This window comes from Cygnus olor, chromosome 3, assembly GCF_009769625.2.
Source record: "Cygnus olor isolate bCygOlo1 chromosome 3, bCygOlo1.pri.v2, whole genome shotgun sequence".
Classification (NCBI taxonomy): domain Eukaryota; kingdom Metazoa; phylum Chordata; class Aves; order Anseriformes; family Anatidae; genus Cygnus; species Cygnus olor.
The window spans coordinates 39,315,168-39,328,325 of NC_049171.1; the positions used below are offsets into that span (position 1 = coordinate 39,315,168).

Consider the following 13,158-nt stretch of genomic DNA (forward strand, 5'->3'; position numbering starts at 1 on the left):
ATTTTTCCCCAACAATAGCAATGTGCAGTTAGAATTGAGCCTGTTTTATTACACGCATTTCTTATGTAGGGATGCAGTGTGTCCAGAAAACAAAGAAAGGAAGCACTGATGTCTTTTATCATCATTTTTTTTTCAGAAGTACCTGTCATACTTGGCTGTAGCAACTTGATCATGTTACTGATTCCAGATGAGAGGGAACTGGCATAGAAACTACCAAGGGCTACAGAACCTGCTTCCAACTGAATCCGCACTAGATCTGCAGATGAAGAACAGAGTGCATACATGTAAGAGAGCATTTAGTTCAAATAAATAAAATTAACTTCAACTGAGCCTGCACAAGCAGCCTGAACCTCATCTGTGCATGAACTCTGGACACATGCCAGTTGAGCTAATGTTTTCAATTAGCTCCAAGAGTCCTTGAAAGCAGTCGAAATATCACAGCCAAACAGATAAATCCAGTAAAGAGTTCTAGTTAAACTGGTGATAATGTTATTAAAAATATGGTTTGCGGAAAACCGTAAGATTTTACCTTCAAATCTTCCTCTCAGTGTATCTATTTTTGATTGATTGATTTTTTTTTAAATTAAAAACACGTAAGAGCATACTTATCATTAAAGTAACTTTCTACATATATATATATATATATATATATATATATATATATATTTTTATTATATAGACACACCTGTCTGGAAAGACAGCTCTCTCGATCATGTGGGGACAACACAGTCTGAAATTTCATGGAACATAAGACAGTTGTCTGTGTGAATTACTTGTTCTAATGACTAACTTCTCCACAAGTTTAATACGACTAATAATAAGCAATGAAGACCTCACCTCAGCTGCTATCCTGAATATTCAGGCAACACAGCTTCAGGAAACCTCAGTTTTGCAGTTTCCTGACTTTCTAACCATCTGCATTTTAACACCAAATAAACAGAAGGCATTTTACTGTTTTTACTATCACTACCAAAAAAAAGTGAAGAGAATGTCCTATTTTCTTATATAAACCATGAGGCATCCAAAAATTAACTGAAATTTAGTAGTAGTACAAGTTATATACATGTTCAACTAACAAAAGGCAATGTTTAAGCCAAAATCTCCTCCTGTCCCTAACATGCACAACCTGTTTCTGTCTCTCCCTGGAGTCTCAAACCCTTGATTTAATATGCTGAGAACTTCCATACTAGATCATTTGAAAGGTCTGGATGTTCTCATTTAAGACTTATGATTTATGAATATACAATGAATCATTTATGAATATACAATAAATCAGCCTGGAGGCAAAAAAGAAAGTTAAATAATTACATACCTAGCCCCTGTGGCAGATTTTTGGCTAAGTAGTTAAGCCATTTAACTCTCAATGTCCAATCTTGATTGGTTGCCTTTTCTATGAAAAATTTCACTGAAGCCTGAAGGACTTCCATTTTATCCCTCCAGTCTGCATCTATCTCAACAGCACTGAATCTGAGATTCTCAGGATTAGTGGACTGCATAATTTTCTGAAGATCTTGCAGAGTCAGTGGTAGCGTCCTGAAACACAAAAAGAATTGAAGATCAGCAAATAATGGCTCAAACTACCACTTCCACTTTGCAAGTCAAACTACTTGCCATGCAACTGTCTTTATGCAGGAAGATAACAATGCAATAATTGCTCTTTTCCCTTCTTGAGCTCCAAAGCCAGTGTCTAACTGCAGATCATCTGAAGGTGTCTACTACTAGGAACTCATTATTTGCCAAAAATTCATCCAGTGCCAGAAGTGAATACGCACAGCATTTCACTAAGAAATTATAAACCAATCTGTGCACTAGAAGGATATGTGAAGGTACATGACAAAAAGATATGGAGAGGAATGTCACTGATAAAAAAACCAGCATGTTGCTACAGTTCTACTATTTCTACATCAATAGTAACTTCCACAACTTGTTCTGTCACTAGAAGCAAACCATAGTACCTGCCCCCAGTGTGTCACAAAGCAAAGCAAGCAGGCAGATTTTGCAAGAGTGTTGTGAAAATAACTGTTACAATGTACAAGAACTCATTTAATGAGTTCTTGCAAATGACCCCTGTACATAAGAGCTCTTGCAGACAGCTCTGCTTGAACGAGGAATATTGTTCTTTCACTTGAAGCCACTGGACCTAAAATAATAAATAATTGTTTAGATGAAAGCAAGAAGTACAAAGGATCATTTATGTATTTACAACTAAATACTTTTTTTCTCAATCTCAAAAGGAAACGAGATTTGGGAGGCTTTTATCAGCTTGTAAATCAACTTCACATTTCCTGCTAAATGCCTACTCCTAACTCAACTGAGAATGGGTCGCATGTACTTACTGAAGATGGAACAGAGTTATGTATTTTGGACTGAAGAATAAAACAGTAAATAATTAAATCTGTTTGCAGTGGTTGTGTGTAAAGGTAACAGGAGCTTTGGTACCAGAGTACAACTAACAGTCTCTACTAGTACAATTTGCTCAAGACAAAGTTTTGCAGGGAACAATGACATGTCAGCAGTACTACTCACATACATCTTGTTTCTTATAAATTTATTAGATTAAAAAAAAAAAGACTTTCCCACCTGTAGTTTTTAAGGTTTAGTCTATTCAGACAATACATTAGGACCTGTCCATCACTCCGGACGGTTGAAAGAAGCGAGTCTTCAGCTGTGAACAGACCCGTAGGTAGGGAGTCTGGCCACAGTCCCATTGCTAGCAGGGAGTCACCTCGGATTTCATGGGAAGCCAGAGATGAAACATGCTTCGTAACCAATTCTAACACAAGCTACAACAACGACAACAACAACAACAAAAAAAAACAAAAAAACAAAAAGCAGTTTAAAATCATATTCAAACATGCATTCAAGTACAATATCTCAGGCACCTCTAATTACACATATTTACTAACAAATCATTATAAACCAAACAATCTACAAACACTACATAACCTACACGATGAAGTACCATAAAATTTCAACCATAACTGGAGTATCATACTGTACATTTAAAATACAAAGTGAATATTGCTGTCTCCAGATGACAGTGTGCACATTGTTTCAGGCTACAGTTTAATCAGTATCAATATCCCAAACTCTCAACTGAAGCTGCTAAAAAGGGCAAGCCTCAGAATTCAATTGGGATATACTCTGGCTCCCTTAAGTTGCAAGAGCAAGCCACTGTCTACAAAGTGGTCAATAAACCGTATTTATCCCCTGGGGAATATCTCAATAAACAAATTCCAGATAGACAGTTTTCATGCAACTCTCACCTCACCTCTTCTTCTAGTAGCATACCACCAGGCTGAGAAAATAGAATCGTAGAATGGTTTGAGTTGGAAGGGATCACCTAGCTCCACTCCCCCTGACATGGGCAGGGACACCTTCCACTAAACCAGGTTGCTCAAAGCCTTATTTTGATGGGGCATCCACAACTTTTCTGGGCAACCTGTTCCAGTGCCTCTCCACCCTCAAAGGAAGAAGTTCTTTACAAATTCTAATCTAAGCCTACCCTCTTTTAGCTTAAACCCATCACCCCTCACCCAGTCACTCCACTCCCTGACAAGGAATCCCTCCACAGCTTTCCTGTAGGCCCCCTTTAGATGTTGGAACGTTGTTATAAGATCTCCCCGGTGCCTTCTCCTTTCCAGGCTAAAGGACTGCAACTCGTTCAGCCTGTCTTCACAGGAGAAGTGATCCATCCCTCTGGTTATCTTCATGGCCCTCCTCTGGACTCACTCCAACAGGACCATGATCTCTCTTGTGCTGGGGGCCCCAGAGCTGAACACAGTGCTCCAGGTGGGGTCTCACAGAGCGCAGCAGAGGGGGAGAATCACCTCCCTCACCCTGCTGGCCACGCCGCTTTTGATGCAACCCAGGATGCAATTGGCCTTCTGGGACTGCAGGCACGCATTGCTGGCTAATATTCAATTTCTCACCCACCAACACCTACCTCTAAGTCCTATTCCACAGGGCTGCTCTCTATGCACTCATCGCCCAGCCTGGATGTGCTTGGAATTGCCCTGACCCAGGTGCAGGACCTTGCACTTGGCCTTGTTGAACCTCATTAAGTTCTCACGGGCCCACCTCTTAAGCTTGTCCAGGTCCCTTTGGATGACATCCCTTCCCCTCCTGCTTGTCAGCCACACGACTCAGCTTACTGTCATCAAGTATGTCATGAAAGGACAAGCAACAGCTGAAATTCACTGCTCTTTACTATTCAACACCAGTAAACTACTTCTGGAGCTGCAACTGATCTGCTGCAGTAAGATACATGCAGAACTGTAGTGCTTACACCGGAGACAAAAAAGGTTCAGTCTAAAAAGGTTCAGTCTAGGATGTACAGAAAATACCCCAATGCCCTTTAATCCATCTTCTTCATCACCTGACAGACACCTTGAGAAAGTGTTTAAAGTGGCTTGTTTCACCTCTCCAAGAGCACCATCTTCACCAACCCCTTGCTCGGGCTCTTTGGAAACAGAAACTCAAACTCTAGCTTTATGAAATGTGATGCTTCATGATATTTTTTGCTTATCTAGATGATGTAAGAAGAATTTTCAAATACGGGACTTTTACCTTTTGATTCATCTGCAACTGTTGTGAGCGGCCATAAACTTCCCAACAAGCTCTGTAAAATGACTTTGCTAATCCAAAGCCTCTTTGTATCTGCTGCACAATTAACACAGCAGCTTGAAGCAAAGGTGACAGAGATGACACAGAACCTGAAAGACACACAGCATTTAGGGTAATATGAATATTAAGTAATTGGCACCCCTTTAACCCTCTGAGGACAATCACTACTCTTGTAGTCCCTGAAGGTCCTACCAGGTCCTCAGATTTGAATGGGTTCTTTGCAAGGTTAAGAAAAATCTGACAAGACTGTAAAATTACAGGTGACCAGCTCAAAATAAAACATCAAGCAGCTGAGGTGATGAAATCGTCATCTTGCCGAAATGAACAGCTTGAGCAGGCCTTGTGCAAACCCTCTGTATTGCTGCTTTTCGCTTAGAATATATTGCCTTCCTTACAGCAACAGACAATACATATATCATGCCAGTGTCTGATGCCTCCTGACAAAGTACATCAGTTCCTCCCTGTCTCCCCCCCCCCGCCCTCCTTTTTTAAAATGACTTGGGCCTACTTCCTGAGAATGCAAAAAAGCAAACAAACAAAAAAAACAAACTGAAAATAAACCTACCACCACCCCATGACCATCAAAAGAAACTGATTATACTTTTATGCCTTTACATATATCTGGATGTTACACAATATAATAACCAAGCTTTAACATTAAAGAATTAATACAAATATGTGTAGGGAGCCCAAGCTGGTGTTGGTAAAAATACTGAACAGATTTTTCTTACCTGGTATTGCTGTCTTGGTTTCTGAATGCACAGCCAGGAGTGCTTCACAGATGCTATCTCCCACTAACCCCAAGCCATGCAGCAGTAACTTTAAATCCAGATTGTCCAATACATTTCCATCATTTTCCCCAGGAATGTAAATTTCAATCCCACGATTCCGCATTGCTCTGGATATTTCCCCATGAACAGGATCCATGGAAAGGAAAAGCCTATCGAATATTCATAAGATATAAGTTAGGACTTTAAACTATTACTCTGGAACCACCAAATCTCCTTGTCCATAAAGTAAACTCATTTCTATAAAAATGGCAATGCTGATATCTAGAAGTTAGAGGCACACCCGCTGAATTTAAATGAGAGATGTGTATGTATAATTAGATTTTGAAATTAGCCACAGAGATAGTGCATTATTTTTTCCTTAGCTACATCTGAGCTATGTCTACTTTATCATTTGCCAGCTTAAAAAAATAGAAGTTAAACTGTGCCTGAGCTATTGAGAAGGCTTTCAATTCTTAGCAATTGCTTCAGATAAATCTGTCCTATTTAAAAACCAAGGTATCGTCCACATGCTTAATACTATCAGCAAACTCTTACAAACAAGAAAGGAAAAGATTTCTGAGATAAAACACAGCAAAAACAAGTGTGTGAAAGTTGTTTCCAATTCAGATGAACCAGGGCATATCAGTGCCTATACTCCTTCCATAAACTTCAAAAAGGTAGAAATTATACAGAATACTCTGTATGTTCTCCTCCCATCTTCCCATCTCCCACAGAGATTACTTCAATTCTGAGAGAATCAAGACAGACAAGCTGGCTGTGTTTGTTTGTATTTTGTTTTTTAAATTCTGTCACTGCAGGAAACATGAATTCGGAAAAACAGGAAAAAGAAGTATTATGTTGACACCCCAGTTTTTATTACCAACACATATGAATAGCTCACCATCTTTAACATTTACATCCTAAACTCCATTTACAGTAAGATAGGGAAGTGCTGAAATCCTCAAATAGAAACGAGGATGTCATTCCTAGAAAAATCAAGACGGAGTTATACTGCTACAAATTTTCCAATGTAATAGTCTGCAGAGGAACAGCAATAAAAAGCCAAGCCTCTTAAGATCTGTATCACATGTTTATCACCCTGTTCACGTTCTTCCTCACCAGGCAGACAGTGCCAGTGCAGTACACTGAAATACGAGTAGCATTCAGAATACCGAAAGACTGGCTCACAGATGACATTTTTTCCTATACCTACTATTCGTTTGGAAAAAAAGAATTAAAAAAAGCAGAAAAGCAAAGCACCTGAAGTTTGGATGAGGAGTTATTGTAGGAACTGTGCCATCTATCACACCTCTCTCACTCATGGTAAGAACGCCTCCTGGTTCAAGTAGAGCATTTAAGCGGTCCAGCACAGAGGGGCTACATTCAAAAGAAAAATTATATCATTATAAAGAGGTAACAGTTCAATCCCCTCCTGATCCAAAATCAAAATGGCACTAGTCTTAACCAAAAAGCCAAACAATTATAAGGTAACAGGAAAACTATCAACTGCTAAGCAGTTTAAGAAGGAAGATACTCTTTCAGAGAATGAAAGTTATTCTCTCCCATGTATTGCTAGCTACGAAATGCAAAAATGTTCAGTTGTAAACACATTCACTAAGAGGCTAAGTAAATTAGGGAGGTCAAGAAATTTACGCAGTGAAACAATGTTCATGAAAATCTCTTACTTGCAGAAGTTAACATTGTCCATCAACAGCCAGTCTCCACACTGCAGGGCCTGAACCAACATCCCATCCACCCACTCGAAAGTGCCATGGCTCTTACAGTCAGCAGCCTGGGCCTGCTGCAGCTTGAAACGCCGGAACTCTTCCACCAACTGAGCAAACTCTGCAAGAAAGCATAACTTACATCAAGATGTGCATTACTGACGTAGTTTCCTGTTCCTTTCAAGAAAAATGGAAGGTATTTTGCTAATAAACACCTACGCTTCCTACCTTTTACGGGAACATAGCAGAGGCTCTGACTCTGCAAGTAGTCACCCATGGGCAAAACCCACAGGGACACAAGAGTTTTGCAAGCACAGAAATATAAACAGGAGAGAAACCTTTCTCCAACCCTTCTCTCCAGTTAGAGAGAACTTACAAAAAACAGTTTTCTCAAGCTTTCACTGCAGGTTCATAGGTCTTTCTCACTTTCTTCAGAGGAACATATAGTCTTACATCACATCATCATACATACCTGCCTTTGAGAAAGAACTTATTTTGTTGTTCAGTCGCTGGGTAAGTACAAGTATTCCCTCCAGTTTGCTCACTAATTCAGCTGTAACACTTCTGCCTCCTTCACCCAGAGATTTGGGTTTGTAATTCAGGATGAAACTGCTCCAAGCACGCAGCACAAGTTCAGCATCATCTGCACAAACTTCTGTCAGGAGAAGACTGTCCCTTACTAGTGAGCTCACAACATTCTCCACTTTTTCCAACAGGCGCTGCCATGGCCTATTAATATCAACCTGTAAACATGCCATTGGAGAGTTAGTTTATTCAGAAGGTTGTGGTGCTTAAGCTTCACTTGCTGGTTAAACACTAAGATCACAGTGGACTGGCCACTGTTAGGTAGAAAGGAAAAACGGTGCTTTATTGCCAAGAAGATATTTACCTGTTCAAATCCACCCAGGAGTTCTGTTGTATCCATCGCACTGTTCATTGCCATGATTTTCAGTCGATGGCCAGTCAGATGGGCCAGCAGCTCAACAAGACTGGTTTTGCCAACAGCTGCAGGGCCCACCAGGATTACCATCCAGCTCATGTGCACACATTTCATTATGGACTCAAGGGACTGCAGCGAATGATGCAGAAGTGACAGATTTCTGCCAGGACGAGGAATACAGTTGTCACGAGAAAGAACTGAATAACCAATCTAGAAGGGATGAGAGCCACACAGGTGAGTACAAAGAAAGGAAAATGTGTGCTCAGATGCACAAATTGCTTCCTTCTCTCACCACTCCTTTATGTCTTGCCAACAGCTTACCTGAATGTTATATGGAGTGATGTGAAAATCTCTTGTTCCTGTGTATATGTCAGCCTCTTGGCCAAAAACATCTTTAAATACAGATATAACCTAAAACAGTTGAAAGAGCAGATGAGACTAATAAACTTATCCGTTGTTTTAAAGACTTGCATCGCAAGTAGCCTTCCCTTCTCGACTTCACAGCAGTGTCATAGTAACTAACACAGCTTAGTCACAAGTGTCATTTCATTCAAAGTGCAGAAAATAAAGTGAGTATGAGCTACCAACAGCAACTCCTTCATTTACCACACTTCCTGCAATTTGAAATGCTGTAAGTAATGTTTCTCTAACAAAATAGTAGCGAAGAAATGACTCCGTGAGTTCTTTGATAACACATGAAAAAAGACAATAATACCACAGGAGAAGGAATGTAAACCCATGAGAAAAATATCCAGTCACATTTGGTAAGCGTCTTCAGTCTCACAGTTTGATGTCTAACTTAATACCATTGAAGTGTGGAATTAAAAAACAGGCAACAGAGGGCTAAGTAGTTGGCGAAGGGCTGTTTTTCCTCTCTGCTCTTTCCCCCCCCCCAGAAATGCAGGCAAACCATTCCATTTCTGTAAGCATGTTATTTAGCACTGAATCACAGAACGATATAGTGTTTTGCTCTTGTTTTAAGTCCTTTGTTATTCTACTTGCCTTTATGTACATCGGCTTTCTGCTTTTATGCTAATAGATAATTAAATTGATATTTTAAAGGACAATTGGAACTGATATGGATATTAAAACAAAAAAGTCAAAACAAACCTATTTTTCTTTTGAACAAGGCAATATCTAAGAATGAATTGCAAGGCACTTTCAAATTTACATTTCAGTTTCTGGAAATACTTCTTGACAACCTGAACACAGCCAGGAAAGAGAACACACATCTTACCTTTTCTTTGTCCTCCCTGGTTCTCATTCTTTCTCCATATACCAAAAATACATGCTGGCCTGGATCATAACAACCTGGCGATTGGTCAACAAGCATAAGCTGGCACCAGCGGAAAAGATCACGTAAGTTGAACTCCCAAGGTCCTCCTTTCTGTCCCCACTTTTTTTCAGCCATTACTTCTTTGTCAATCTGAAAAAAAATAGTAATTAAAAAATCATATATATATATATATAATTTACAATTATATGTATTATATTATATATCTGTATATATATGTATTTTACACCATCCATGTACTGGTCTCCAAATATTAAAAAATAAATAAAAATTCAACTGAATTTCTGCCTTTGGAACCACTTAAAAGACAGACAACAGGAGAAAGAAAGTTGTATTCACTTTCCTGAAGATGTCAGAAACTAAATCTTGATTTAGTTCGTTTCCCATGTACTAATTCTCTATCACGCTACTCAAAGCTGAATTGCTGAATTCACCCCCACACCCCAGTACCATAAATGAATGGTTAGTAAGATGCTGCCACAAAGTATTTTATGTAAGGCCATAGAATGCTACTTTCTCTTAACATTACTACAATTTTTTTGTTTCATGACATGAAGATTAATTGTGATTAAATGCAATTTCAGAAGCATAAGCATAAACATGCTGTGAATTTTAAATCCTGCACTTTTCACAAAATCTAAGCCAAAAATAAGCTAATAAGTTGATTTATTGTAATTAATGCTTGTTGAAAACCTTTTAAATTAGAACAATTTTAGATCTGAGCATCTCTGAATCCTTTGCCATAGACAAATCCTATCAGGAAAGATTTTCCCTTTATTAGTCTCACTGTTCCAGAAAAACGCTACATATCCTTCAAAGCTTCTGCTTCTGAGAAGGTCAGATGCTGCTTTCACTTGATCCTAATTACTCTAACAACAGCCCGTAATAAAAAGCAGATTAGAAATTCAGACCAGAAACAGAAATATACATGTTATCTCTTATTAAAGAGAGAGCTCATTTTGTTTCTGCTTTAAGAATAGCCATTATGTATGCAAAACTTATTTTCTCAACTTACTTCATCAAGATACCAAACCATAATTATCTCCAAAATTTCATAAAACAAAGTTCTTAAAAATATATTTAACAAGATATGTAATATATTTACATATATGTATATATATTAACAATATATATCTTCCTTGAAAAATAAACGCCTCTTCAGTTACCAACCAAGTAATCACATCTGATTGCAGTGGTAAAAGAATTCACATGGTATTTAGTAGTGTTCTTTACTTTCTTCTGCATATATTTCCATTCCTCTTTCACCCACACACTTCTCTGCAGAAGTGCTGGGAAATATAACATTAGACTATTTTTTTAATCTTATTGTATTCTGCTTACTTCTACATAAAATTAAAATGTATATTTACCTTGTTATTGAAAGCAACCATTTTAGCAATAATACTTTTATCAATAGCAGGAAACAGTGTATTCCCAATAAACTCCATATCTGCTGCTGACAGTGGATCAACATACACCTATAGAATCAAGAACACGCAGTGTGTTGATATAGCCAGAAAACTACAAGACAAGTTCATGGTATAGTTTGAATCAAACAAATAAGCTTGCCTGAGTAAATCTATTAAGAAAGGACTTGGGCAGACCCTTTCTTCCACCTCCTTGTCTGTATGGATTCTGGCATCCAAAAATCTTAGTCTTCTTGTGCTGTACATGAAAATTCATTCCCAATTCGGGAACATAAATCTCTGCTCTGTGGTCAAAGCACGCATTTAGCCCCTCTAATACAGACTGAGAAGCCAGATTCAGCTGAGGAAAGAAATAAAGATAGAATATTAATGCTCTACAAAACACTTTCTCATAATCTCTAGACAACAGGCTGGGGTACACTGAACATAAAATTAAATTTCCTTTCTGTTCCAGTGCTGCCACATGTTATTACCCTCCACCTAGGTTGTTACTACACTGGAGCACCTAAATTACAACTAATGCTTTCTTATTTGCGTATGTTATTTCTGTGTTTTCACCACAATGACAAAACAATTCTCCATTGTAAAATCTGCATTTTCAAGATGTTTCTTCTGAACTTATGTTCATACATTTGTGACATACGAAATCTCTCTCCCTCTGCAGTCTGGGTTATTTAAATTTCATGGTTGTTTAGAAGTGGTATTCTTCACAATAGGAGAAGAAGGTAAGCAAACATTTAAAAATTTGAGATCTTACACTTGGCAATAATTAAAATGCACACTACACTAGAAAGCATTAGGCACGTGAAACCTACGGTGGCAGCATACTTAACACTGCCAAAATGAATCTCTTCTTGATATCAATCAGTACCCACCACAGTGCCCTTCCTGCCCTTCCTCCTCCCCTCCCAAAAAAAAAGTATCAAAAGTGTTGGTTTTCTGCAGTAATTTAGGCTGAGATTCAACCCTCATCCTGCTGTCTAAAAGTCAGAGGTCCAGTTAAAGCTGATCTTCTGCACTTCCTCTGTGGAGGGCCTATGGATAGAGGGACTCCCAGAGGGAGATTCATCATCTTAAGTGTAAAGATCACCTCCAACCAGGCACAAGACACAAATAATTAAAATCTAGCAAAATTAATTTCAGACACCAACCCTCACAGGTATTTGGGGGTCCTACATGCCAGAATATATCCTACATGCCAAAATCAAGACTTTTGCTCTTCTGGAATATTCCATTTTGTTTGTGCCCAACACTTTAATTTACCTCATCTAACACAATCCAGTGTCCAGCCTTTAATGCTGCTAGTAGTGGTCCATCTCGCCAGGCAAATTCTCCTCCCCTCCCACCTTCAACAGGCAAGTCTGTCCCAAACAAGTCTGTCACATCCTTTGGAAGTTAAGAATGGCAAAAGAAAAAATTACAAAACTGCAAACAAGTTCAAAACCAACCATTGTTATCTTTACCTCACATTTTATCCCTCTGCTTTAAATATTGCTTAAGTACTAAAAAAGGAATAAATAATTAATAAATAAAAGCAGTAATTGCACGATGCTAAAAGTTACAATGTTTAACAACAGAAAATTGTACTGGAACAACAAAAAACCCTACAAATAGAAAAAAAGCACCTTAAAGCTGCTTTCAAGTAACTTTGCAGAAGCCAAGCAAAACATAGGAGGCAAAGATACAAATTCACGAGCAAGGAACACAAAAATTTGAGTTAGCATTCACTCCTGTAAACTCAATGTTCTTTCTCGTTTCCCCTTCCCCTTTAATCCTTTGACCAAGAAGAAAACACTACCATTTCAGACTCAGTGCCACAGTTGAAAGAACTGTGCTTTTGAGGTAAAAAAAAACAAACCTCCCCCACCATAAACACTAAGTTACAAAGATAGTATTTTATTCTACCGTCTGCTCAGATAGGTTGATTCGAACAAGACAGTTTCCTGAGGCCTTTGCCAGGGCAGCTACTAGACTGGTCTTGCCCACACCTGGTGACCCTTCCAACAAAATAGGTTTGTTAAGCTGTAGGGCTCTCAACAGTCTCTGTGCATTCACTGCTGTAGTCCCAGCATTTAGAGCATAATCCGTAACGCCATTCCTCTGATGAACAGGGCCTAAAACAAAGGAAAAGAAAACCAGAAACAATTAAGCCAGAGTATTTATACTGCTGACAATGTGCTTTTGAAAGCGATCACTCTGTCTGTTAACTGCTGATCTCATTACAGCAAGCAATGGAGATCAAGCTTGTAAATCATTCTCAAAGATGAGGCACATATATTTTCTATTTGACCCACAGCTGTGACTGTGGGACTACATGCCCATATCCACTTGTTTATGTGGTACTTTTCAAAAAAAAAAACAAACACCGGAAGATTTT

At 38.6% G+C, this 13,158-nt stretch overlaps 1 protein-coding gene across 1 annotated transcript in view; it reads right to left on the bottom strand.

Moving 5' to 3' along the window:
* MDN1 (midasin AAA ATPase 1) overlaps positions 1 to 13,158 on the bottom strand; it is a 99,056-nt gene that overhangs the window by 45,877 nt on the left and 40,021 nt on the right. Inside the window, 15 exon segments of the mRNA XM_040551200.1 lie at positions 143 to 256; positions 1,313 to 1,533; positions 2,581 to 2,783; positions 4,570 to 4,715; positions 5,358 to 5,566; positions 6,657 to 6,773; positions 7,082 to 7,241; positions 7,593 to 7,863; positions 8,010 to 8,270; positions 8,382 to 8,471; positions 9,298 to 9,486; positions 10,725 to 10,832; positions 10,924 to 11,121; positions 12,045 to 12,167; positions 12,687 to 12,895. Coding sequence (XP_040407134.1) covers positions 143 to 256; positions 1,313 to 1,533; positions 2,581 to 2,783; positions 4,570 to 4,715; positions 5,358 to 5,566; positions 6,657 to 6,773; positions 7,082 to 7,241; positions 7,593 to 7,863; positions 8,010 to 8,270; positions 8,382 to 8,471; positions 9,298 to 9,486; positions 10,725 to 10,832; positions 10,924 to 11,121; positions 12,045 to 12,167; positions 12,687 to 12,895 — 2,619 coding nt within the window.